At 42.2% G+C, this 25,951-nt stretch overlaps 1 protein-coding gene across 5 annotated transcripts in view; it reads right to left on the reverse strand.

Annotated features, from left to right (window-relative positions):
- The window catches only part of SGTB (small glutamine rich tetratricopeptide repeat co-chaperone beta), a 47,044-nt gene that overhangs the window by 18,377 nt on the left and 2,716 nt on the right, over positions 1–25,951 (reverse strand). For all 5 annotated transcript variants that reach the window (XM_050947105.1, XM_050947108.1, XM_050947107.1 and 2 more), the window contains exons 3-8: positions 20,673–20,776; positions 19,799–19,868; positions 12,705–12,804; positions 10,739–10,843; positions 7,133–7,271; positions 6,971–7,033 (exon numbers count right to left, since the gene is read on the reverse strand). In XM_050947105.1, coding sequence (XP_050803062.1) covers positions 6,971–7,033; positions 7,133–7,271; positions 10,739–10,843; positions 12,705–12,804; positions 19,799–19,868; positions 20,673–20,776 — 581 coding nt within the window. The remainder of the gene's footprint in view (positions 1–6,970; positions 7,034–7,132; positions 7,272–10,738; positions 10,844–12,704; positions 12,805–19,798; positions 19,869–20,672; positions 20,777–25,951) is intronic.

Genomic DNA, 25,951 nt, shown 5'->3' on the forward strand with positions numbered 1-25,951 from the left:
CACCAATCAAATGGTAGCACGACCGAAGCCTGTGTGTATAAAAGATTCTTGATTTTTATACTGAGTAGAGTTTTTTGTACCAAGGTACAAGGCTCTCCTTTCTTCTGCAGAATAAAGCAACCTTTCTTTAACCCCGTTTGGCTGTCATTGGCTCTCAGCTAGGCAGACCTGACATTTCGGTAACAGTTTCTGGCGACCCCAGATGGGACCCTCCTAGCTCGGACATCGGACTCCGGACGGCTGCGGCGAACTAGCAGCGGTGCCACTGGGGTGCTTAACCCCTCTTCCTCACTTCGCCGCGGCCCCTGGGGTTCGTGCTCCGATAAGGTGAGCCCTAATAGGATAAGGAAACGCTATCTGGTTCTGGTTCTGTTCTGTTTAACTGGTTACTGTTGTTTTTTTGCTCTGTTCATTTGGGCGTTAGGAGTGCGGGCGGAACTGAGCCTCTCGTTTGTAATTCCTCAGGGTGGAAGCCATTGCGTGCGATGAAGCTCTAAGGTCGAATTGAGATCCTTCTGTCCCATCCCCTGTAGTGGTCAGTGTATAGAAGTAGAAAAACTTGGATTAGACCGTAATTCCCTCTGCTCTCTGTGTAATTCTCTGTTCTGTTTGAGTGTCAGAAGACAGATGGGTGGGTCTCTGGATAAACCCTCTAAGGATAGTCCTTTGGATTATATGTTAAGTAAATGGCCTTTACCCGGTGTTCAGAAAGGAATGTCAAGAGGAAATTGAATAGTTAAACCCCAGTGGGCCTGTGTTTTTGTCCAGGTGGCAAGCCTCATGAGGGAGGACTCGGGTAGTCTTGTGAGTAAGAAAGTTTAAGGGAAGAGACCAGGAAGGGTGGGAGCTAGTTGAGAAGCCCACCCTCCTAGCTAAACTGGTAGTGGAACAAGTTGGTGCCCATGGAAGGGGCGGTTCAGTGAGAAAAGCAGGATCGGACCCAGGCGGGCAGGTAACAGACAGAGAGATTGGAAAACAGGTTGGAAAATTTTGAGGGTGTAGTGGAAGGAAGGAGTAAGTAAGTGTAAGCATGAGGATTTCAAATACCCAGGACAATACTTGAAATGGTCATTTGAGTTGATAAAAGTGGCTGTTGGGAGACAAGCAAGTGATTTAAGGAAGAGTGAGAAGTTAACTCTGTAGTTGCTGGAGGAAACAGCAGTTGAACTTCGCAAAAATGCTAAAAAGGAAAGTTCTTGGTGTCTTTGAAATGTTTGTAAATAAATTCAGGCAAAGAAATTATTAGATTGCAATCATTTGGCTATGAACAATCTAGTTAAATTAGCTAAAGAATGTATACAGTGCTATGTAATTGAAATTTTATTAGGCTCTAAGGGGCACTATAAGTAGTGATGTTTTCTTTCAGTGTTTGAAAGCAGGAGTTAAAAGTAAAAAGCAATCAAAATTCTGGTAAAGTTAATTATGTCCCTTTTAAGGTAAGAATCTTTAAGCTGTGGATAGCTTTGGATCCAAAAGCAAGCCAGAAAGCATCTGCATTAATGCAAATTATCTAACTGATAAGGTAGAAGCCACTAAAACCTGGGCTGCCTATGAAACAAATACAAGAAAATATGGTGTAATTCCTCTGTTTTGCCTGAAATCAACAAGGGTATTTGTATATTTTAAGCGATGATTGACTGCCCAGGAGGGTAGACCTCTGTTTTGTTTTTTTTTTGTCTTTCAGATAATCAGAGAAAACTGATGCCAGCTGAACAGCATTTAACATATCACGCATTTACAGGCACAATAGGAATTATGTTTTGTGTTCTAAGTTCTGTCTTGTGGTGTTTGTCTTGTGGCTAAAATTGCTGTGTTTAATATTTTCATAGGATAGTCTAATTTAAAATCAAACAGAAGGGTTAAATGCAGATACTTGTTTTATTCAACTTGGAGTACAAAGTGTTTGGCCAAATCAGGACAATGTGATATACTAAAGTCTAACACATTTGCTTAAGTAAGAAAAAGAAACTTCATTGGCCAGATTGTTAATTAAAAAATTGTTGTTAAAATTTGCATACGAACAGTCTTTGGAAGCAAGGACATGAAAAGTTAGCCCACTCCCCATATTGTACATGGGATCCTTCTGGCTACCTCAGATGGTGGGAAGCTATTGGACTAGAGGTTGTATTAAGTGAACTCCTCAAAGTGGGTGTGCTTGTCCTGGCTTGTTGCTCCAAAGCTCTGTAATAAAGTTATTTTAGTGGAAGGGTATATGTGGCATATATTAAATAATAAGACTAATGTACTGTATAATGGCAATGTTTATGTGTTCATTGTTGGGGAAAAAAGTGTATCAGTAAAGAGTGGAAGTTTCCCTTGTAGATTAAAAGAAGCCAAGAAGGTAAGAAGGAAAAAGAACAGAATGAATTAACTGGGAAAAAAAAATAGCTAATATGCTCAGGCTAAAGATAAGACACTGACTCCATTCAAGGACACTCCTCACAGCTAAGACTTGGCTGACAACCAAGAAAGGTGGGGGCCTGAATGTGCCCAAACAGCTATGAGATCTGCAAAACACTGCCAGGCACTAATGAAATGTGTTAGGTTTCCTTTCTCACAGGTAAAGGAGCGCTACCCAAAGACCCTAGCAGCCCTGCCACTCCTTGGAATCAGGAGACTGAATCTATGTAAAGGTCCACCAACGAAAGACTGCTTTGGCTCCATGCTGAAAAGGCCGTTATTAAGTCCTGCTGACTACCAACACCGCTGTGAAGTGCCAAAAACTGACTGCTTGGACCCATGATTCTCACTGCAAAAAGACCCCTCTACCTTGGGAGGATTCTCCTACTGATAATTAGCCTATTCCTCCTTCTAGCTCTGCTGTGCCTTCTGGACAGCAGGGAAAAAGGACAAGGTGAAGTGCTAGTAACCTCTCCCTTGTCCACTGACAAACCTACCGTGCCTTTGAATTTTTCTAGAAGCAAAACCTTTACAGGGTGATGTGCTGGTAACCTCTCCCCTGTAGGATGCTGAACCACGACTGTTTCAGGGAAGAAGGAACACTCACTCCACTGAAATTGCCGAAGTCAAGGAATTCCTGACTAGAAAGGATATTAAGAACTGATCCTGGTGAAGAAACAAAGAATTATCCACTGGCAGGAAGAAATTTGTGGGACCTATGCTTGGGAATGTGGTATTGATTGGATTTTGGAGTTTGTTCTACAGGCTACGCCCTGTGTTCTGGATAAATCCTTCAGCATGTATTGCTCTCCCTAATTGGATTTTAAATGACAGGTACCAAAGGCACCTTGTTGCCCCTGCCGTCTCCCTCATTACCCTGAAATACACCCCCTCCTAGGCTATTAAAGTTAATGCCTTTTGAAAATATTGAGGATAGTTAAATAACAGATGTAATATAGTACTACACCAAGGAAAGATGGTATTGAATATCACTGAGGCTGGGAAGGCATTGCAGTGGGATCTAGTATGTTTAGAAATTCAGGATTTCCTGAATGACCAGCTGATGGCCATTCGGAGTGATCTTGAGCACAAGACTTGGCCCACTGTCCTTACAGACACATCAGGAATACCATCTGATCTGTGGTCATGGAAACATACTTGGACACTTTCTGGGTGGAAGTGTGGACATTCACAGTGCTCCTTCCAAGCATTTGGACCAGTTAGGGGGGTGTGGGCTCCCACATACCGAATCCTGACGGGTCCATGGGGAGGATGCATGTGGGACTGGATTATTCACCGAGACATTTGGGAAATTAGACCACCTGGTATACCTAACTGATTTATAGTCAGTGCCCCAATCCCTTAGTTGTCAGATAAACAGGATTCCACTCTTTTGTCCGTGCACTCATTCCTGGGTTGGGGGTGGCTAAGCTCAAGACAGCAGTTGTAAATATTTCTGCAGAGCTTGAAAAAACAGCTAATGCATCAATAGATGCTTTCCAAAAGTTGCAACGAGAGATTAATGAAGTAGCAGAAGTGACTTTGCAAAATAGATGTGTGCTAGATGCCATGAATGCTGAATTGGGGGGGCTTGTGCTCACATCGGGGAAAAATGCTGTTTTTATGTTAATCACTGTGGTTTAATTGAAAAGGATTTACAAGCTATTAAGAATGCTGCTGTATTCCATGCTGTATCTCTTGATCACACCTTAGTTTTGAGGACCTCCTCCCAGACCTTGGGTCATGGTTTACTGGCCTCTTCCGTACAATTGTTAAATGGATTATTTTCTTTCTGTTTTTCTTATGTATTGTTTGGGTAGTAATGCAATGTGCAAAATGTCTCTGTAATGCTGTGACTAGGGACTCTGCTGCCTATACAAAAGACCAGTATCTATCCCTCCAGTTTGATCGCAAATTACGTAACGGGCCTGACAATCTGACAACCCAGATTGTCAGGCCCGAAGGGGGGACGGTGAAAGTCACTGGTAGCCCTCCTTAACAGCTTACAAGCAGCCAGTAGGGAGAAGCAGAAGCCTCACGGACACAGTACCCTGAACTTTTGAACTGTCTCCCCTTATCAGTTTTGAGGCAGTTGAAGCTGGTTCTTAGCTGGTTTTTGCTGAGCAGATTGCAGAAGTGCAGGGTTTGTTAACCACCAATCGAATGCTAGCACGACCGAAGCCTGTGTGTATAAAAGATTCTTGATTTTTGTACTGAGTAGAGTTTTTTGTACCAAGGTACAAGGCTCTCCTTTCTTCTGCAGAATAAAACAACCTTTCTTTATCCCTGTCTGGCTGTCATTGGCTCTCAGCTAGGCGGACCCGACATTTCGGTAACATCCTTGTAACAACTTTTTATGTATTTGAAAACTGTTATGTCCCCGCTCAGTCCTCTCCTCTCCAGACTAAACAAATCCAATTTTTTCAATCTTCCATCATAGGTCATGTTTTCTAGATCTTTAATCATTTTTGTTGCTCTTCTCTGGACTGTCTCCAATTTGTCCACATCTTCCCTGAAATCTGGCACCCAGAATGGGACATAATGCTCCAGTTGAGGCCTAATCACTGCAGAGTAGAGCGAAAGAATTACTTCTCATGTCTTGCTTACAACACTCCTGCTAATACATTCCAGCATGATGTTTGCTTTTTTATTTTTTGCAAGTGTTACACTGTTGACTCATAATTAGCTTGTGATCCACTATGACCTCCATATCTCTTTCTACAGTACTCCTTCCTAGATAGGCATTTCCTATTTTGTGCAACTGATTGTTCCTTTCTCAGAGGACTATTTTTTATTTGTCCGTATTGAATTTCATCCTATTTACTTCAGACCATTTCTCTAGATCATTTTGAATTTTAATCCTATCTTCCAAAGCACTTGCAACTCCTCCCAGCTTGGTCTCGTCCACAAACGTTATATGTTTATTCTCTTTGACATTATCTAAATCATTGATGAGATACTGAACAGAACTGGACCCAGAACTGATCCCTGCGGGACCCCATTTGATATGCCCTTCCAGCTTGACTGTGAACCACCGATAACTACTCTTTGGGAATGGTTTTCCAACCAGTTATGCACCCACCTTATAGTAGCTCCATCTAGGACAGTATCAAAAGCCTTACTAAAGTCAAGATATATCACATCTACCACTTCCCCCCATCCACAAGGCTTGTGACCCTGTCAAAGAAAACTATTAGGTTGGTTTGACACAATTGTTCTTGACAAATCCATGTTGACTGTTTCTTTTTACCTTATTATCTTCTAGGTTTTTGCAAATTGACTGCTTAATTATTTGCTCCATTATCTTTCTGGGTACTGAAGTTAACCTGATTGGACTAATTCCACAGGTTGTCCTTATTCCCCTTTTTATAGACTGGCACTACATCTTCTCTTTTCCAGTCCTCTGGAATCTCACCTGTCTTCCATAACTTTTGAAAGATAATCGCTAATGGTGCAGATATCCCCTCAGTCAGCTCCTTGAGTATTCTAGGATGTATTTCATCAGGCCCTGGTGACTTGAAGACATCTAACTTGTTTAAGTAATTTTTAACTTCTTCTTTCCCTATTTTAGCCTCTGATCCTACCTCATTTTCACTGGCATTCATTCAGTTAGTTGTCCAATTGCTACTCAACTTTAGTGAAAACCGAAACAAAAAAATTATTTGGCATCTCTCTCATTTCCACATTTTCTGTTATTGTTTCCCTCCACCTCATTGAGTAATAGGCCTCCCCTGTCCTTGGTCTTCCTCTTGCTTCCAATGTATTTGTAGACTGTTTTCTTGTTACCCTTTATTTCTCTAGCTAGTTTAATTTTGTTTTATGCCTTGGACTTTCCAATGTTTTCCCTGCATACCTATATTTGTTTATATTCCTCCTTTTTTTCCTCACTTTTTGTAGGACCTAGGTTCCACTTTTTGTAAGACTCTGTCTTGAGTTTCAGGTTATTGAAAGTCTCCTAGTTGGGCCAAGGTGGTCTCTTGCAATACTTCCTATCTTTCCTATGCAGCAGGATAGTTTGCTCTTATGCCCTTATTGTGTCTCTGAAAAACTGTCAACTCTCTTGAACTGTTTTTCCCTTTTGACTTGTTTCCCATGGGATCTGACATACCAACTCCCTGACTTTGCTAAAGCCTGCCCTCTTAAAATATATTATCTTCTTGTACTGTTTTCCCTCCTACCTGTCCTTAGACTCATGAACTCTTACATTTCATGATCGCTTTCACTCAAGCTGCCTTCCACTTTCAAATTCTCCCTCAGTTCCTCCCTATTTGTCAAAATCAAACCCAGAACAGCCTTTCCTCAGTGGCTTTCTTCACCTTCTGAAATGAAAAATTGTCTCAAACACATTCCAAGAACTTGTTGAATAATCTGTGCACTGCTGTGTTACTTTCCCAACAGATTTCTGGGTAGTTGAAGTCCCCCATCAGCACCAAGTCCTGTGCTTTAGATGTATACACTAGTTATGATAAGCATTAAAACCATCTTCCTTTGTTGAAGCAGGAGTAATGTTTAAAACATTTTACATTCTGTTTCTTAATTAAAAGCAATAAGATATACTTAATATACTCACCATACTAATGAACGCTGGGTTGTTTATCAAGCTTGCCATGTCAAAACTCAGTCCTGTTCCAGTCTGTAAACAAATAATATCTGAAGAGTACTATGTCTAAGAAATTCCATTTGAGTTATTAAAAAACCTCACTGAAAAGAAAAAATAAGTAAGGTAACGTACAGGACTGGAGAGGTCTCTTAGTTTCTGTTCAGCTATTTTCATATTTGACTTGTAAGAGTCATTTTCTGGATCAAGAACCAGTGCTTTTTGGTAACTGGTAATTGCTTCTTGGTATTTGTTCATAGAGGTCAGGGCTAACCTAGTGTGAAATAAAGAAAGTCAGTATGAGCGCATCAAAGTAGTAAAGATACTAACAGTTTTGGATCTAATTAGCACAGGAGGAAGTGAGAGAATCTCACAACTAACTTAGATCCTGATCATTCCAAAATACATGTAAGTTTACTACTAGAATGTAAGTATTGATGCATATTGACTGGTGCTGGCATTTACTTATGTCATATCACTTTCTGCAGCACAGGTGATCCCCCAAGAACTCAATCTTGCATATGTTCCACATACAAGCAAGCCTTATGAAAACTTTCTGCCACCAACAAAAATGCCAAATGCTTCTGGCTCTATTCTAGGCCATCCCTTCACAAGTTATCACTTAGTGAAATACACAAGGGTGCTTTTTAGAGCGCTGGAACTACCTCTATGCAGAGTTGCTCTCTCAAGTAGGGCTCTAATCTGATACCCAATTCAGGATAACAGTCCTGCAATCATTTTTTAAATGAACAGTCCTCAGGCCCACCTGTTAATCTTCCAAGAGTGGGAGGCTGGAACTCATATGGGCAATTCTCCAAGAAAAAAACACCATTTACTTACCATAGTAATTACAGCTCCCTGAGATGACTACCCATATGGATCTAAGCTCCCTGCTCATTTTCTCCACTTCTTTGCAGTCTCTTGTAGAAGGATTCCTAAATTAGTGACATGAACTAAGAGACGTTTGGGGCAACGCATTCTCTTTGGAACCCAGAATGGGAAGAAGAGGAGCAGCAAGCTGCCCCAATGTACACTTCTCAGGCAAATCTTCTAAGTTCATACACTAGTGGCACGCTAGAGCGTTATCCACATAGACAATCATCTTGACAAAGCACAATTACTACAAGTAACTGTTTTATATTTGTCGTCCTTTATTGTCACCTATATGGTTTAATACAGGGGCGGGAAAACTGAGGGCCGCATCGGGTTTTGGAAATTGTATGGGGAGCTGGTTGGGGAGGGGATTGTCGCCCAGCCCCCACCTCCTATCTGCCAGTCTCCTGACCAATCCAATCTGCCCTATTCCCGGATGCGCCCCCTCTCCTCCCCCAGGACCCATCCATACTCCCCCGCTCCCTGTCCCCTGACAACTCCCAGACCCCTGCCACCCCATCCAACCCTTCCTCTCATTCCTGACAGCTCCCCCCCGACCCCTGCTCCATCCAACCCCCCCCTTCTCCCTGTCCCCTGACTGCCCCTGGCTGTCCCATCCAACCCCCCTCCTTCCTGACTGCCCCGCTGAGACTCCTACCCCCATTCAACTCCCTATTCCCCTCTGACCACCTCAACCCCTATCCACACCCCCGCCCTCTGACCATCACCCCGAACTCCCCTGCCCTCTATCCAACCCTCCCCCTGCTCCGTGCCCCCTTACCACGCTGCCTGGAGCACTGGTGGCGCTACAGCCACACCACCCAGCTGGAGCCAGGCCACGCCGCTGCCACCACTATGCAGCTCAGACCACCGGGTCAGGCCAGGCTCTGCAGCTGCACTGCCCCAGGAGCTCACAGCCCTGCTGCCTAGAGCATTGCCAGCAGCGGGATGAGCTGAGACTGCGGGGGTAGGGGGACGGCAGGGGAGGGGCCGGGGGCGAGCCTCCAGGGCCAGGAGCTCAGGGGCCAGGCAGGAGAGTCCTGTGGGCCGGATGTGGCCTGCAGGCCGTAATTTGCCCACAAATACAATTTGTCCCTCTTCTAGTTGGGTTTCATGGTTATGTACTATGACACTAATATATAAGGATTTTCCACTTTGTTCATAGCTGCTATTTATGGCAGCTCCATTGTATCTAAGATATTGAATATTCAATCAGACCTACATCTGAATACGTAGCTACTGAGAAAAAGATTCAGTAGTTATTCTGATATCAATATTTTTCTCAGTGTTCTGTTAATATTATAATCTTATCAGGATAAGAAACTGAAGTCATCTAATTTTTCTACCTGCTTAGTCATGATGATGGAAAACCCCAGTAGGCTACATCTGATGGTCATTAGAGAGATCATTCCCCAGAGTGCCAAAAGGAATCTCTTAAGTAATTTATTGATCATATTTTTAGATTCCCTAATATCATGCTAGCTATGCCAAACTGTTAAATTATGTTAATTTAAATTATAGGGGATCCTCATTACCACCAAAGTTGAACAAGTCATGGTCCACTGCACTTCAGACCACAGACGTTGGCACAGACACATTTGCAGAAGCCAGTTCTATGCTGGCCACAGTTCTCCCTTCAGATTAGGGCCAAGAGCCCTTTCAAATATGGAGACATTCATAAAACTTCAGGTAGTAAAGATGCGTAATCCCATTTGATCCTTCCAGACAGCTCTCACTGTGCTATATTCACATTTTTTACTAGATTTGATGATTAGTATTCACAGAAGCAGCATTCATATTTTCATTTAATATTCAGAATTAAAATTCATGTTTTGAAATTTAAAAAGTTAAGGACCAAAGTCAAGTCCTTACATGCACATACACAGAGCTCACTGGCTTCAATGAGAGCCATGTATGTGCCTCTGAGGGAAGAACTTGGCACTAGATATTTGTTTTATTATTAAAATTTATTTAAAGAGGTTTACCAGGTGAACTTCACTCTTATTGGTTAGGGGGTCTGATTCTTTATATACATATAGATGCATGGAATGTCTGACCTGCTTTGGCATTTATTGGTCAATGTAATCACAGTGTCTTGCCTACAAGTTATTATTACACCATCAGCCAGAGAGGCTTCTAACTCAAGTGGTAAAGGACTGTATTTCTGGTGTTAAGAGTCCTAGTTTCTAACTCCCACACCCTAAGCATGCAATGATTGATTGCCCTGCCCAGTTATGACAAGACAAAGAAGTCACAAAGCAACTGCATGGGCACTCTGGGAAATATCCCCAGCACAAAAGCCCCTCTGCACAGGGACTATTGAAAAAAGTCATAAGGATGAATTTCCCTAAGTGTACAGATGTGAATTCGTAATAGTATGTACTTAAGAGTGCGATGTTAGGGTCAGCACTTTCCACCTCAACAGATCTGCTTCCTAGGTGTATTTAAGTGAGAAAAATAAGTTTGTACTCCTGTTAGCTCTGCAAACCCAACACTTTTGAGAGTGGGACCTGGATTCTATTCTCTATTCATTATCGTTAACAGAACAGTTGTTGTTCCAGTTACAGAATAATTACTGGTGATTATGTAGAAGTGATAAAGAACACAGTTTGACTCCCTCGATTGAGTTTGCAGTGCTGATAAAAATCTGTAGTGTAAACAGAGCAAACCTGACAGGAAGTCAGTAGGAGAGAACATGTACATGGAACCTCATGCCAGCTTTAGTCCTAGAAAACAACTGCACTTTTAGCACCAGATTTTCAGTCAACACAAACTGGAATTATGCCATTGATTTTAAATAGAGCTACATTGATTTACACCTTTCAAAGATCTGGCCCTTAATGCTTACATACATCTGGATGATCTTACCCCATTCTCCCATATGCTTTGCTGTATTTTGGATCTATTGCTATTGCTCTTTCACAGTCTTTTATTGCTTCATTGTAGTTGCTGAGCTTGCTTTGAGCAGCAGCCCTAAAGTAGGGGGAAAAGAATGCATTTAAGAAAAGTATGAGCATCCAGATTTAGGCCCCAAAGACCACACTTAACATTAAGAACATTTTTAATCCTACTGACTACTCAGTTACATTATAGAAAATTTGCTCACCTAGCTTGACTTCAGTGGAACTGTTCAAGTGCTTAAAGTTAAACACGTGTAAGTGCCTTACTGACTTAGAGCCTTCAATTGTATAGAGTCATATCTTACAAAAAACATAATAGTGTGGAAAAGCGTATAATAACCAGAATACGGATACACACAAAATACATCATTAAATTAATTATAACAAGCCAAACTGTCAAATGGTAGATTTGGTAATATATGGTGACTGTCTAGGAAAACAAGTATTATATACCAGTCATCCTTTTGCAGCAATAATACTTTTTGTTTTCACTCCTCACTGTTCAAAGGATCTCATCGATCTCTCTCTCTCCCTCCCTCTTTACCCCTCTACCTATCAGTCTCATATGACAATCCTTCTGTTAGCTCATTTATCCCTCAGGTGCCTGGCTCCAGGAGAATTGCTAGAGGAGCTAGAAGCTCTACACTGACTGACCATGTATTTGATCTATACTGATTTTGGAATATTAAATTCTGCAAAGCATTTTGTGCTAGTTTTCCATGAAAAATTCTGTGTAAAATTATTTTTTTTATTTAAAAATTTTTCCCACTATGCCCTCTGAATTTGTCTAGGTTTAATGAAAAAAATTACTTCCCTTCCTACTGGGTTGTGTTCATTGTCTTTAATTATATGGACACCTTTACACCTGTTCAACCCCACTGAGGTCAATACAGTTGCATGAGTCCAATCAAAGGCAGTATTTAGCCCTGCATGCACTTCAATTTTTTTTTCATGTTTAGAGAGAGACTCAACGGACCAAATAAGGAATCAGCGTGATCTGGCTCTCCCCTTTTCTTAAGGGAAAGCAACCCTCCCTCCTCTGCTTCAGCTTATGTCTGCACCATCCTAAAACTCCTGGAGCAAAATTCAATCCTAGTTTTAAATGACTTCCACTGGCAGTGTACTCACTTATGCCTTACAGTACCAACTCATTGCAAGTTGCACACATTTTCCATACTCACTGAATATCAAAGTAGTAGTAGTTACTTTGTGGTGCTAATTACACATATTTTGGGATCATTCAAAGCCTACTTTGGCTTCAATGGGCTTTGGATCAGGTCCTACATGACCAGTTTACATCTAGAGAGAATGTATGGCACTGCTGTCTTATCAGAGAAAAAATATGGTTTAAACTCTGAACTACTGCCTTAAATATGTAATGCCACCTTAGTAAATATTTATGGTTCCTCTGTATCCTTGTGCTTGTCTCTACTATATAAATCACTTGTTTAGTAACTAAAAATAAAATCTGTATTAGAACTGCAGAACTGTTACTCTTGCAATAATCCTGGCATAAAGATATTTAGCTCTTATATAATGTTTAACGTCTTCAAAGCACTTTACAAATATGTTTGCTCTGGAAAATTAATGGACATTAGGCCTGATCCATTAGAATTCTATAGAGTGGTTCCCACTAGCTCAAATGGGCTTTGAAACTAATTTTTTGTGTAGAAGTTGCTTCAAGTTGCCAACATCAGTCACCAAATAAAGTTTTGAAACAAAGTTAAAATCCACATGACAAATATAACGAAGACAAACATTTGGGTATAGTTGAAATGATACATTTCAAAATGTGCATAACCAAGCTGGTATAAACCAGATGTTGTTACTAGCTGAAAAGGATGGTTTTTCACTTCACCTTGTTTTGATCTAGTTTGGTTTTTCTTTTTAAAATTATCTCTATGAAGTTTAAGAGATTGTTTGTTATTTTTTACCTGTTACAATAATATACTGCATTATTTGGATCCAGCTCTATAGCATGAGTATAACAATCCACTGCAGCAACATAATTTTCTTCCTTCATGTGATTATTACCTGAAATAAATTGTAAAAATGATGTTTTAAGATAATTAAAGGTGTAATTCTATATCTGAACGATAAACACAGAGCAAAATCACTACACTACAATACCTCACAAAACAGTTGGGACTGTGTTGCCTTTTGTGATTTACTTTTCAGAAAAAAAGATTTTGTATTAGTTTGCTGAATATACAGTACACTTTTTTCATGCAGACTTGTTATCTACAAAGCAGCACAACACTTAATGTTTACATACTTACCAGGCAGTTCCCTGCTGTTGAGCAAGGAATCAATTTGTTGGGTACTGGCTCAATGGGCTGGTCAACCACAACAGCTGCAGTTTGGATTGGTCAGGACGGATATCCTGACAGGTCTCACAACTTAATGAACTAGATCTGGAGACCCTTTTTGATTTAATACACCCAAAACTTGCCTGTAACTACAACTATAACATGAGGACTCTAAAAACAAGAATGAAGATGGGCAGGTAAATGAACAGTCCCATGCAGCTACCAATAGCTCTTTCATGAAGACACTGAGGACATATATACACCACAGGTGCCATAAGATGACTCAGATGCAGAAGTACACACCAACACCTCAGCAGATGCATCACTAGTCAACTCTTAGGAGACTAAAAACATTATGCAGCCAGGGAAGGAAAAACACCAAGCAGCACTAGTACAATAAAAGGAAAGAGGACCCTGCTTTACTTTTCTCCCCATCCCTTGTATCATATCTGGCAGCAGTACAGGCACAGGCCATAATCCCACTCAGGCAGGGAAAACGATCAGATTTAACAGGAAGAGACTAACAAAACTTAAAGTCCTGGCAAATGGGCCAAGGTAAGAGAAGGAACACAACAAAGGAAGTATGAAGGAAGAAGAGTATCCTACAAAGTGTAGAGAGAGTACAGGGAGCTGACATGCTCCAGAACGCGCTGAGTCCGCTTCATGCAGGGCACATGGCTGAATGAGGAAGAGATCCTTCGGTCTCAGCCATTGGCAGTGAAGGAAACAACATTCCAAATTCAGAGAACCATACAGATTTTTCAACTCTGTTATAACTGCTACACAATGAGGTTACTCATGGCAATATAGTATGAGAAACTGAATCACAAATATTTCACATATTAGCAAAGTCACTTCCATTTGGAAGGAATGCATAATCTTCACAGAGCCAGATAAGTGTAACAGAGTAGAGTCTAGTAACATAGCGTGACAAGGTTAGGCCAGATGGCTACAGGAGAGTGTTCCTATTGGGAACAAGGAAGTGGGCAGGTGGAGCCCGCCCACTGCTAACGGAACCCTCCCCCCACCAGCCTAAGGGGAAGATTCACAGGGTCTGGAAACCAAATAATTCTGGGGGACAACTAATGAGATAACAGGGACGGGAGTGAGATCAAAGGGTCAAACAAAGAGAACCTGACGAGGACATCGAGCAGAGAACCCCGGACAGCACCCACTGCTCCTCAAAGGTGTCAAGGGAGCCAGCAGACGCCACCCAGTGGAACTCTGCCCAGATGCGTGAGCGGAAGAAGGATCGGAAATAGGCCCCACAGTCACAGGAGACCCCATCGGCCAACCTCCTCTCCCTGGTTTTATAAATGGCCATTTTAGCCAGGGCCAGAAGGAGGTTGACCAGGAGGTTCCATGGCTTTGTGGGCCACAGATGGGGAGTGCATAGATAAGGAGGTGAGGGGAAAAGTGCAGCCAGAAGCATAACAAAAATATTTGTGAGGAGACAGACTAGGGGTTACAACCTGGCGCACTCCAAGTAAATGTGCGCGAGGGTCTCCCTCACGCTGCTGAAGGGGCAGGTGTCTGGGACAGGCGTAAATTGTGCCAAGTACACGCCCGTGCTCACGGCCCCATGAAGGAGCCGCCAACTGACATCCCCAGCGGACCTTGGGACCAGGGCAGAGTATAGGCTGTTCCACCGGGGCTCCTCACCGTCTAGAGGTGGCAGGAGAACCTGCCACTTTGTGTCGGGGCGGAACACGAGGATGAGGAAGAGGGTGTGGAGCACGAGCGTGTATAGATGTTTCCTTGGCCCGGTCTGGAAATGAACCGGCTGCAAGTCATGCAGCTGGCTCACGGTGAAGGGGTGTGGGAGCCGGTTGGGTCCATGGGGCAGGGGCCCAATGAAAAGGTCCGGAGGGCCTGAGGTGGAGGGTGGGCAGGGTGTGCCCTCTCACAGGACCCAGTCAAGGTAGGCCCGAGCAGCGGGCGGTAAAGCAGCCCTCATCTCCTAAAGTACACGCTGGGGAGTATGAGGCCTGGAGAGCCCCATGCACTGAGTGAGCATCAGAGAATCCAGCTAGTCTCCCTGGTCATAATCCAGGAGGTCCCCGACTCTGGTGACTTCTTCCAGAACCAACCTCTGGTGCACCGAGGGGGACTCTGCCACCTGCACATGGAGCTGGGGTTTGTGTAGCAGGGGCTTCACGAGATCTGCCCCCTCGGTGGTTGCCACGGACCTGGTCACTGAGAACAGCTTCCAGGTGCAGAGGAGGTCCTGGCAGAAGACTGGCAGTCCAGAGAGGTCTAGCGGAAAACCTCTCAGATGGAAATAAAGGAGCTACTGGTCATATCGGAGCCCTCGGAAGTGGCGCAGGAGGGCATGCACCAGTACTTTCCACGCCGGACTACCTGCACCGTAAAGAAGCCTCTGCAGGGCCTGGAGCCAGAAGACATGGACCTGAGTGTGTAAGCACTTCAGGCCTCGCCCTCCCTCCTCCAGGGGCAGGTGGAGGACCCCTGCAGAGACCCAGTGCAGTCTGGGTCAAAAGAACTCCAGAATCACCATCTGGAGGTAGGCCAGGAAACCTGGGGTTGGGACCAGGTTGTTAAGTCAGCACCAGAGCATGGACAGGACTAGATGATTAAGCAACAGCGCCCTCCCCCAGAGGGAGAGGGACTGGAGTAGTCCTGTCCATTTCTGGTCCACCGGGGCTCCTCACCCTCTAGAGGTGGCAGGAGAACCCACCACTTTGTGTCGGGGCAGGATACGAGAGTGAGGAAGAGGGCATGGAGCACGAGCGTGTATAGATGTTTCCTTGGTGCGGTCTGGAAATGAACCGGCTGCAAGTCATGCAGCTGGCTCATGGTGAAGGGGTGGGGGGGGCCTGTTGGGTCCATGGGGAAGGGGCCCGATGAAAAGGTTCGGAGGGCCTGGCGTGGAGAGTGGGAGGAGTGTGCCCTCTCACAGGACCCGGTCAAGGTAGGCCCGTCACCCTGCCTGCTAAACTGAACCAGTTCTCTGGTGAAGATGGATGCATGGCAGAAAGTAAACGCCGAGATAGAGCAGTGGACCTGTGCTCCACCAGATGGCCTGAAGCACGGGTGGGAGGGAGCTCACCTGCCACTCATCCTCGATCACCAGGCCAGAGCTCTTGACCCAGTTGACCCGGGCGGAGGAGGCTGCCGAGTAGATGGCCTGGCAAGCCTCCACCCGCGCCAAGTCGCCCGGGTCCTGGACCACGAGGAGCACGTCGTTGGCATACGCCAACAGAACCAGCCGCAGCTCCGGCTCTCACAGAACCAACCCTGTCAACCTCCGACGGAGGAGATAGAGGAAGGGCACAGCTGGCTCAAGAGGGAGCACCCCTGCCGCACTCCTCGCCCAAAGCTGACCGGTTCGGTCAGGGTTCAGTTGAGCCTGACCAGAAACTCTGTGGAGGTGTACAGCACCTGAAGAAAACACACAAACTGGGGTTCGAAGCCAAACACTCGCAGAGTGCTCAGGAGACACCCATGGTCCATGCGAGGAGCTGGGAGCAAGAGACACAAGGAGCTGAGAGTGAGAAGACATACTGCTGGAGGACTGAGGAATACAAGCATTATCAGACACCAGGAGAAAGGTCCTGTGGTGAGGATACAGAAGGTGTTGGGAGGAGGCCAGGGGAAGTAGCCCAGGGAGTTGTAGCTGTCACGCAGCTGTACTAGGAGGCACTATAAACAGCTGCGATCCACCGCGCCCTGGGCAGGAACCCGGAGTAGAGGGCGGGCCCGGGTTCCTCCCAAACCTCCCAACTCCTGATCAGACACAGGAGGAATTGACCTGGACTGTGGCTTCTACCAGAGCAGAAGGTCTCTGGGCTATTTCCTGACCCACATGATGAATCTCTGAGGTGAGCAAATCCATAAATAAGTGCAGGACCCACCAAGGTAGAGGAGGAACTTTGTCACAGTAGCTAATGGATCACAAATTAATTTAAACAATAATGTAGTTTGAAATAAATGACAGGCCTAGGTGACATGTCACTAACTTTTCAGCTAGTTAGTAAATTCTCTCTTTTGTATTGGGGGTGAGTCAACAGGTTGCTATGGATGCATAGATTGGGCAGGTCCATCCAGTGTGGCTGCAGCTGTGACTGAGAGAGATCCTGCAGAGGGGCAGTTCTCAACTCAGACAATGACTGAAAACAGCGAAGTATGTTTCTGTGTTTCATAGATTACAAAACAGAACGGACCATTGTGATGATCTTCTCTGCCCTCCTACATAACATAGATCATGGCACTTCCCCAAAATAATCCCTAGAGCACAGTTTTTAGCAAAGCATCCAGTTTTGATTTACAAATTGTCTGTGAGAGAATCTACCATGACCATTGGTCCAGTGGTTAATTACTCTCACTGATAAATTCACACCTTGTTTCCAGTCTGAATTTGTCAAGCTTCAACTTCCAGCTACTGGATCATGTTAAACCTTCTCTGCTCGATCGAAGAGTCCATTATTAAATATTTGTTCCCCATGTAGATACTTATTAGAGAGGTAAAATGTCAACCAGTAAATTTTAGTCTTACTGGTTAACCCACCTTAACCATTAACCCCCGGGCCAGCCCACTCGCTAACCCCAGCAGCCCCGTACCGGCTGGCTAGATCGGCCCCAAACACATCGGTTGGCCAGAGCAGCCCTAGCCGTGCCGTCCAGCTGAACCTGACCCGAGCCCCTATTCCTTTAATAGATTAACCATTTAAATGAAATATTTTAATCATTAAAACAGTTAACTTTTTAAATGATATTTACATCCCTAATACTTAACTGTAACCAAATCACCCCTTAACCTTCTGTTAAGCTAACTATATCGATAGACTCAAAGGGCTCAGTCGTTGTAAGGCATGCTTTCTAATCCTTGAATCATTCTTGTGGCGCTTCTCTGAACCTTCTCCAATTTATCAACATTCTTCTTGAATTGTAGGCACCAGAACTGGGCACAGTATTCCAGCTACAGTCACACCACTGCCAAATACAGAGGTAAAATAACCTCTCTACTCCTGAGACCCCTGTTTATGCATCCCAGGATCGCATTCACTCTTTTGGCCACAGTCTCACACTGGGCACTCATGTTCAGCTGATTATCCACCACAACCCCCAAATCTTTTTCAGAGGCACTGCATCCCAGAACCTCACTGAACACTGACAAATGCACAGCTGGAAAGCAGTCTGTCTTACCTCTGGATTAGTATAGTTAAAATAGGTATTAGTATTATAAGAAATGTGCTTCGTGTTTAGACTTAATGGAATACTGCATGTATTAATCCTACTTATAATATCTGTAACCCATGATATAAAGTTATATTGATTGTTAGCATCGTAAACCTCTAATTGTGTATCCTACCAAAGAGGAAAAGAAGCATTAATTAAGGTAAAGTGCTCATTCTGCACATAAGATGGGCCACTGTAGGCAAATGAGGCATTGTGTAGGACCAAGGGAGAGATACCTTGTTGACTGAATTTCTATTTCCCTCCAGGAAGGGGAAACCTATACATGAACTCACCCCATCAGCTTGGAATCTGGGGTGAAGGGGAGAAAAAATCCCTGACAAGGAGAAACTTGTCTCTTTATGCTGTTTGGTCTCTGAGGGGCAAAGATTTCTAAGCATAAGCAAGAGATCCCCATGCTGGTTGGCATGGGTAGGCCCTAAAGGTCATATAGAGTGGTTTATTACAGAAACTTATACTACCTTTTTAAAATCTAAGACAGTAACTCACTTGTGAGTATATGTTTCCTATTTTAGCCTTGTAAATAATGCTCTTATTTCTTAGTTAATATATCTTTAATTAATTTATTACAGGATTAGATACAGGAGTTGTCTTTGGTTGAGATCTGAGTACAAATTACCTGGGATAAGTGACTGGTCCTTTAGGATTGAGAGTAACCTGAATATTGTTGTGCTTTTTGGTGTAAAGTGACCATCTACCACATAGTCAGCTTGCCTGGGTGGCAAAATAGGCTGGAATGCCCCATGGGACAGCCTGTGATTCCATGATACAACTGTTATAGTGCTTTAGGAGTTCAAACTTGTTACTGGGTTAGTGAAATCTAATTATACACCACACAACCAGTTTGGGGCTTCTGCCCTGGCTTTTGACAGTCTGTCCTGAGGTTGGCTGGCACTCATGGTCAGGAGCCACTCCAGAGAGTATAACTTTTTGTATAGGTGGCAGGATTCATGTGTTACAGGTCAATTGGATTTATAGATCATAATCCAGAGCTGTTAAAAGTTAAAACTTGATATTGAGAGTGTTTAAAGGTTAAATAATAGACACAATGAGTGGACCACAGTAATATTAAGGTCTCGAGACAAAAGGCCTAGAAACTTTATGTAAGGCGAAGGGAATATCCAATAAACAGAAAACTCCAGATCAGGAGCTAAGCACCCACCTGCCCCAGATGCCATGGAGATTGCTGCAGTGGAACTGGCTTGACTGCTTGCAGCAGGCAGCCCAGGGAGAACGTAAGCTCCAGAGACTGATGGCGGACCCCCAGATCAAGGAGATCAAAGAAACTGAAGAGGCTGAGGAGACAGCCTACCACAGATGCATGGAACACCTGGAAGCTCAATACAGAGCTCACACATTACAGCTCAAAGTACTGGAACAATAAAAGGAGTTTCCTCAAGCAGTTTAGGGTTTCTGCCCTGCTTTTTGACAGTCTCCTGAGGTTGGCACTCACGGTCATGAGCTACTCCAGACAGTGTAACATATCCTTATCAATTACACACCTTCATCCTTCAGCTGGTCAGCCTTTTCAATATCTTCTGGCAATGAATCGGAGAGAGGCAACATGTCATTCTAGATTTAAAAACAAATAAAAAACAAATAACTAGAAGTGTATTCTGATTCAGGTGTAGGCCCTGGCTATATTAATGGCTTCTTCCTCAACCTTCATACTGAAAGGGGTTGTGTGAACCATTTAGTGCACCATTAGGCCTTAAGTCAGCAAGAGATCATACCATTTCTGTAATACACACTAGACCAAGATAGTTGTCTGTTCCCACTTGAAATCTTGCAGCAATATTCCCCTGCCTCAGTAAAGTGGGAGGGAGGGGGGAGGTTAGTATGACCTCTGATATCCCCATTTTCTTTCTCACAAGTTCTCTCTCTGCTTTCTTGGTGCCAACAATATTCTTCCTATATTATATCCTTAGACCTTTAAAAGTACAGCTTTTAGTTCTACCTAAACTGGTTGTGTGGAATGCTTTAAGAGACTAAATTTTCTCCATGGGAGGGGATACGCAATGGAGCTGGGGGCAGAGGGACCAGGAAGCTGTGGATGACCTCAATCGGTTTCTTGTCAACTGTCTTTGGAATTGCAAAATGGCTAAGTGTCACTGAGGGCAAGTATCCCCCATGATGGAAAAAAGCCCATTCTTTTTAGTAACGTAATTTACATGGGTTATCTTTGCCTTAACTGAATTTATGTCCTGTCAGAGTCCAAAAACCATCCTGTTCTCCTATCTATTGCAGGAATTTCACTTGAATATCATTTTTATTAAGTTTCCACATTGCTTTGACTTATATAACATTTTAAGATTCCACATCATAGTCACAATCTTAATTGGATAATGATAAAGTAAGACTAAAATCAATTCTTACCTTGTGAAAAGAATTTGAGAACATTTCTGTCAACTGCTGTGGCACTGCAAGATGCGTATCTTCTAGGCTAATCTTAAAAACAGTCTCCAAACACTGAATTGCAACTTCAAAGAAATGAAAGCATGATTTTTTTATCACTATTTTCTCAATAGAAATGTGTAAATAAAACTAACTAAGAAAACGAAAAATAAATAAGGCAAAAGTACACTTCCTAACATATTTGTCGGTTAATTAAGCCTAAAAACAAAAGGCAACTTTGGAGAAGTTCCCCTAATGGAAAGAAAAAATAAATAATCTATTTAGTCTCTACTAGTCAACTTTGCACGGCAATAGAGGCAGAAGCTCTTTAGTGTTTATAGCTCAGCCACCAAACTTAATTCCTGATCCAGACACACTTCTTTTAATACTTACTTTTTTTGTATTTCATTTTTGACCTACAATGACTAAATTTAAAAACAAATGATAAAACAGTAGTACATATTGTGTAATGTAGATATATATACTAGCTACACATAAAAACAGCTATTTTTATAATTGTCTACTACATATAATTAGCCTGAAAGCATCACATTTATGACCTTATGTGTAACACAAAAGATGGGCCAATTCTAAACTCAAATATCTAAGCAGTAATTACTGTTTTCAGATGTGTACATTTTACTTTGTAAACCAAAGATTTTTACTAACAGCTGCTTTATTAATCATAAGCTCTCATTCTGCAAAGGAATCCACCTGTGAAATCCCTTGCACTCTCACAAAGTCCCACTGATACCCGAGCCTAAGGATCCACATGAGCAGATCCCTTCCCAGGATCAGAGGGTCCCAATCTGCCAAACATTTAAGCAAGTTCATAATGTTACTCATGTAAGCAATTCCAATGATTTCTATAGGACTGCACATGAGCGATATAGTAGGGAAGGGATAGCTCAGTGGTTTGAGCGTTGCCCTGATAAACCCAGGGTTATGAGTTCAATCCTTGATGGGGCCATTTAGGGATCTGGGCCAAAAATCTGTCTGGGGATTGGTCCTGCTTTAAGCAGGGGGGTTGGACTAGATGACCTCCTGAGGTCCCTTTCAACCCTGATATAACAGGCTTAAGTGTTTGTAGACACAGTCATAGATTGTAATCTTATATATATAGCTTAGAGAGGATGTCTAATTCATGTATTTTAAGGTTATGGGGCAAGTATTCAACACATTGTGTGGGAAACCAGCAGCATAACTCCCATTACTGATCATGGGTATTGAGGGTCTATTCTAATTTTAACTTTCAGATGTGGCATTGTGAACCTGAATAATGATAATATTGAGCTAGTGCAGGGGAATCAGACAGGAAAATCCACTAAAAAATTAACAATAACTGATGTTAAGGAGTCTATTTTTTATTGTCTCAGCTGAGAGAAATGCAAAACGTAAATACTCAGCATAAATGGTAAAATGTAAAACTGATTGATTTAATTTTCAGTCTTGATAACATACAGTAAGTTATAAGTAACAAAAGTAAGTAAAATTCTTACATATTTTATGCTGACAATGACTCTTTAATATTGATTGGGTACATGGCTAATTATTAACACTGCACAGAAAGTTTGCTTCTGTGTTCTGTAATGTTAGCCAGGTTCTGAGTTATTCAGTAAAAACACAATTCAGGGTCTGAGTTAAATTCCTTTTCTCCTCTGCACTAGATCTCCATGACAAGAAACTTAATTGTGGTAAACTGAATATTGATTTGTATCCTGTTAATGAAGATCTAGTGGTGAGTTGGTGACTTTCAAACCATTTTTTTTGTGACCTAAATTCAAATCTTATCTTCTGAGGTGAAAGACAAGTAAAATATCTCACTGCATTTCCATGGAGTACATATTCTGTGGAAAACTACATGCACAATTCCATTAATAAGTGAATGATATTAATAGTACTTTTACAATGCCTGTCAGAGAAACAATGGAACAGGGTATCCAGTTTCTCTCGACAATTTACTATGAAGTATTAACTGTCATATATAAGTGCTAAATGTAGGCTTTCCCTTGGAGGGTAGCTCAGCAACCCATCTGTGACAGAGTGCTGAGTCGTGACAGACAAATCAGCATTCTGATCACTGTAGCCTCAATTAGTTTCCCCAGCAATGGCTGATTGAGGAAATTGTGAGGAATGAGAGAGGGAGGCTGGGTGAGTTAAGGAATTAACTAGTGCATCAGCTGACTAGCGTGATAAAAGCTAGGAAGTGTTGTGGGAAGGACAGGACTAGCTGTGCCCAGATTGAAGGTGATCCCAAGGAAGCAAGATCTCTCTTCCTCTCAGAGCCCTGATGAATAGGGGCTGATGGTCATAGGAATTAGGACTCTTGTTTTGCACTGTATAGATGTCGGTGGAGGGAGCTTGACTAAGTTCTACTGAATGGATACTAAAGGAAGAGAGTCTGAGCAGTTCCTGGGGTGGCCACGAATGCAGGGAAAGGACATGTATTCCATCACACTTATTTTTACCCTCAGGTAACTCCTTTTCTAAATGCCTCACCTCATTTTTAACTCAGTCTAAGAACAGAAACTATAGTTTAAAACACTTAAAAAATTTTAATTTTCACTCTTCTCACTTTTGGGGGGAAAATGCATTAAGTCTATGTTTTGTCTCCTAGCCCTCATCTTGTTTGTTTCTATTCTGGGAAGTGGGAAGAGAACTCTCAACTCTAACAGATCAAATTATGGTTATATAAAATATTCTGGATGTATTACTACTATTGATATTAGAATAAATTTCCATGGTAGAAAAAACTGGCTCATATTACAGTGAGCTCCCACAATTCCCATTTAACTGGAAAAATTAACACAATCTGAATCTTTATAATTCCTCTGCCATGATTTTAACAAATATTAATACCTTTATGGCATAAATCAATGAAATAGACTTTTTCTTCCCACAGGATGACAGTCTCCTGCTGCTATGTAAACGGTAAGCCAAAACAAAAGACTTTATTCAAAATAAATGTGGAGCCAAAGCACACATTTATTTTCAAAATGGGAGAGACTGATCCTTTGACAGTGTGTAATTTTTCAATACACTAAGCAACTGAGGTGAAATCTTAACCACACAGACATCAAAATGGAGCCAGGATTTCACTCCAATTATATATAGTAGTTGCAATTCTTTGTCTGAAGGATATCTGTATGGAATAAATGCCACTTGCTCTCTATCCCACTACCACACTCCTGCTATCTGACTGCCACTGGCAGATTAATTCACCCCAGAGCAGAGGGCTAGACAAGGTCCTCCACACCACTTAAGCCTTCAGCGAAATTCACCTTGATTCACAGGACCAGTGTAAGGACCGCTGCTTTATCTAAACCACAGGCTTTGCGGTGGTGGCACTTACTAGGATCAATCCCTTCTTACACTACCTGTCGGTGCAATGTATGAGGGGTCACAGATTCCAAGGACAGAAGGGACCACTGTGATCATCTAGTCTGACCTCATGTAATAATTGGTAATAAAACTTGCCCAAAATAATTCCAGTTTGAACAACACACTGATCTCACATAGGCTGGTGCTGAAGACAGCAGTGAAGTGTAGAGGCTGGCATGGCCAACAGAAGAGTAAAAGCAGCCATTTAAACACACTGCATAAATGAGGTGGAAGGACTGAAGCTACTAATCTATATGCTGGAGAAACAGGTGCAAGAGAACTATGTATTTTATTCAGGCTTAGTTTTTGAGCACCTTCCAGTAATGCATTATGTGACTGTTTTTCTCTTATTCTCTCCCCAGAGGGAGAAGCATGTGTAGTGGAGAGTCTTGTTTTTGGTAAGGTTTTATTTGTTTTAAATACACATCTGTTGCTATGTGTTTGCATTAGAGGAAGTAAGATCAAAGACATGCACCTTGCACTCAGAGAAGAAAGTATTGAGGTTGTGTGGTGGTGGTAGTTTTTGGAAGAGTTCATTCCAATCTCAGGCCATTCCCCACTCACACATGAAAGTTCTGTCTCACACAGAGATTAGCTTTACTCTCGCTGTGGAGAGTTCCACTGTACCACAGACTTTGTCCTGGTTGCATAGCAGATCCAGACCCTGCAAATGGACCCTCCCTAGTCCACCCTCTGATTTCTGTTTATGCAGATGACTGAATTCCACAAATGAAACATGCAAATGAGCAGTCCTTTTACACTGGGGTGAACTTCACCTATAGTCTGATCTACTTGTATGCTTCAGCAAATCAGAGTATATTTTATCAACAAAAGATGGCTTTGAAAAGCATGCTGTACTTTTATTTTGATAAAGTCTTCAACTGGTTGATTTTTTTTTTTGCATAGTTTGTTTGATATTTGATAGTTATGCAATGCTTTACAACCCCATAGCACGTTGTAAGGTACACAGAGTACCCACGTACTGCATGGACCAAATTCTTCCCTCACAGTCTTGTTGGGAGCTATGTTCACACATTCATGGGCAAGATTTGGCTTGACATTTATTTCACATAAAATAAAGTTAACTTCTATAAACTCCTAAAAAAGGATCAGCTATGCAAATTGGTTGGCACAGATGCTGTATATTGTATAATGCACCATATGGTACCATATTTTTGGCAACATAAAACTCTAAAATTAGGATTTCACCTCTCTTAAAATATGTTTAATTGTGGGAGTGTTCAATTTTATCTTTGCATGTTTACATACCATTAAAAGTATTATAATCCACTTTTGATTAGAAAATAAATCTGTTAAAATTGTAGTTCATTTGTCTCAGGGCAACTCTAGCCAACATCTGTGTCAAATAAGTGATCAGTTAACCCTTCTTAGTTACAAACCATCAACATTTATCAGTATTTTATTAAAAAAATATGAATGAATAAATAATTCCTACTTCATAATTTTATTTCTAAAAATGTGGCCTTTTTATCAATTGGAAATAAGTTTCAACAGATATTGGGTTATTTTAAATTAATATAGTTGTTCATCACCTATCAAATGCACTATTTCAGCTTTTGTTGCTTTAAACTGACTCTTAAAAATATGTTTTTAAAACAGTCAAAACAACACAATCTCTTGCCTGTGAACAACTGTTATACACATCCAGTCCAGTAGAAACCATATTTACACAAACAGGGAATCTGTGATTGAATGATATGTTTAAACATGGCACAAGAAGAGTGCAAACTACACCAATTCTAAAAAAATGTAAAGTGTCAGCAGGGAAGGATTTAACCACATTCAAAACTTTGGTAAAGGCATGTCTGCATGGCACTCAGGAAAATTAAGGTGAATCAACTAAAGGTGTGAAGTCAATG

Source organism: Gopherus flavomarginatus, chromosome 3 (genome assembly GCF_025201925.1).
Source record: "Gopherus flavomarginatus isolate rGopFla2 chromosome 3, rGopFla2.mat.asm, whole genome shotgun sequence".
NCBI classification, from domain to species: domain Eukaryota; kingdom Metazoa; phylum Chordata; order Testudines; family Testudinidae; genus Gopherus; species Gopherus flavomarginatus.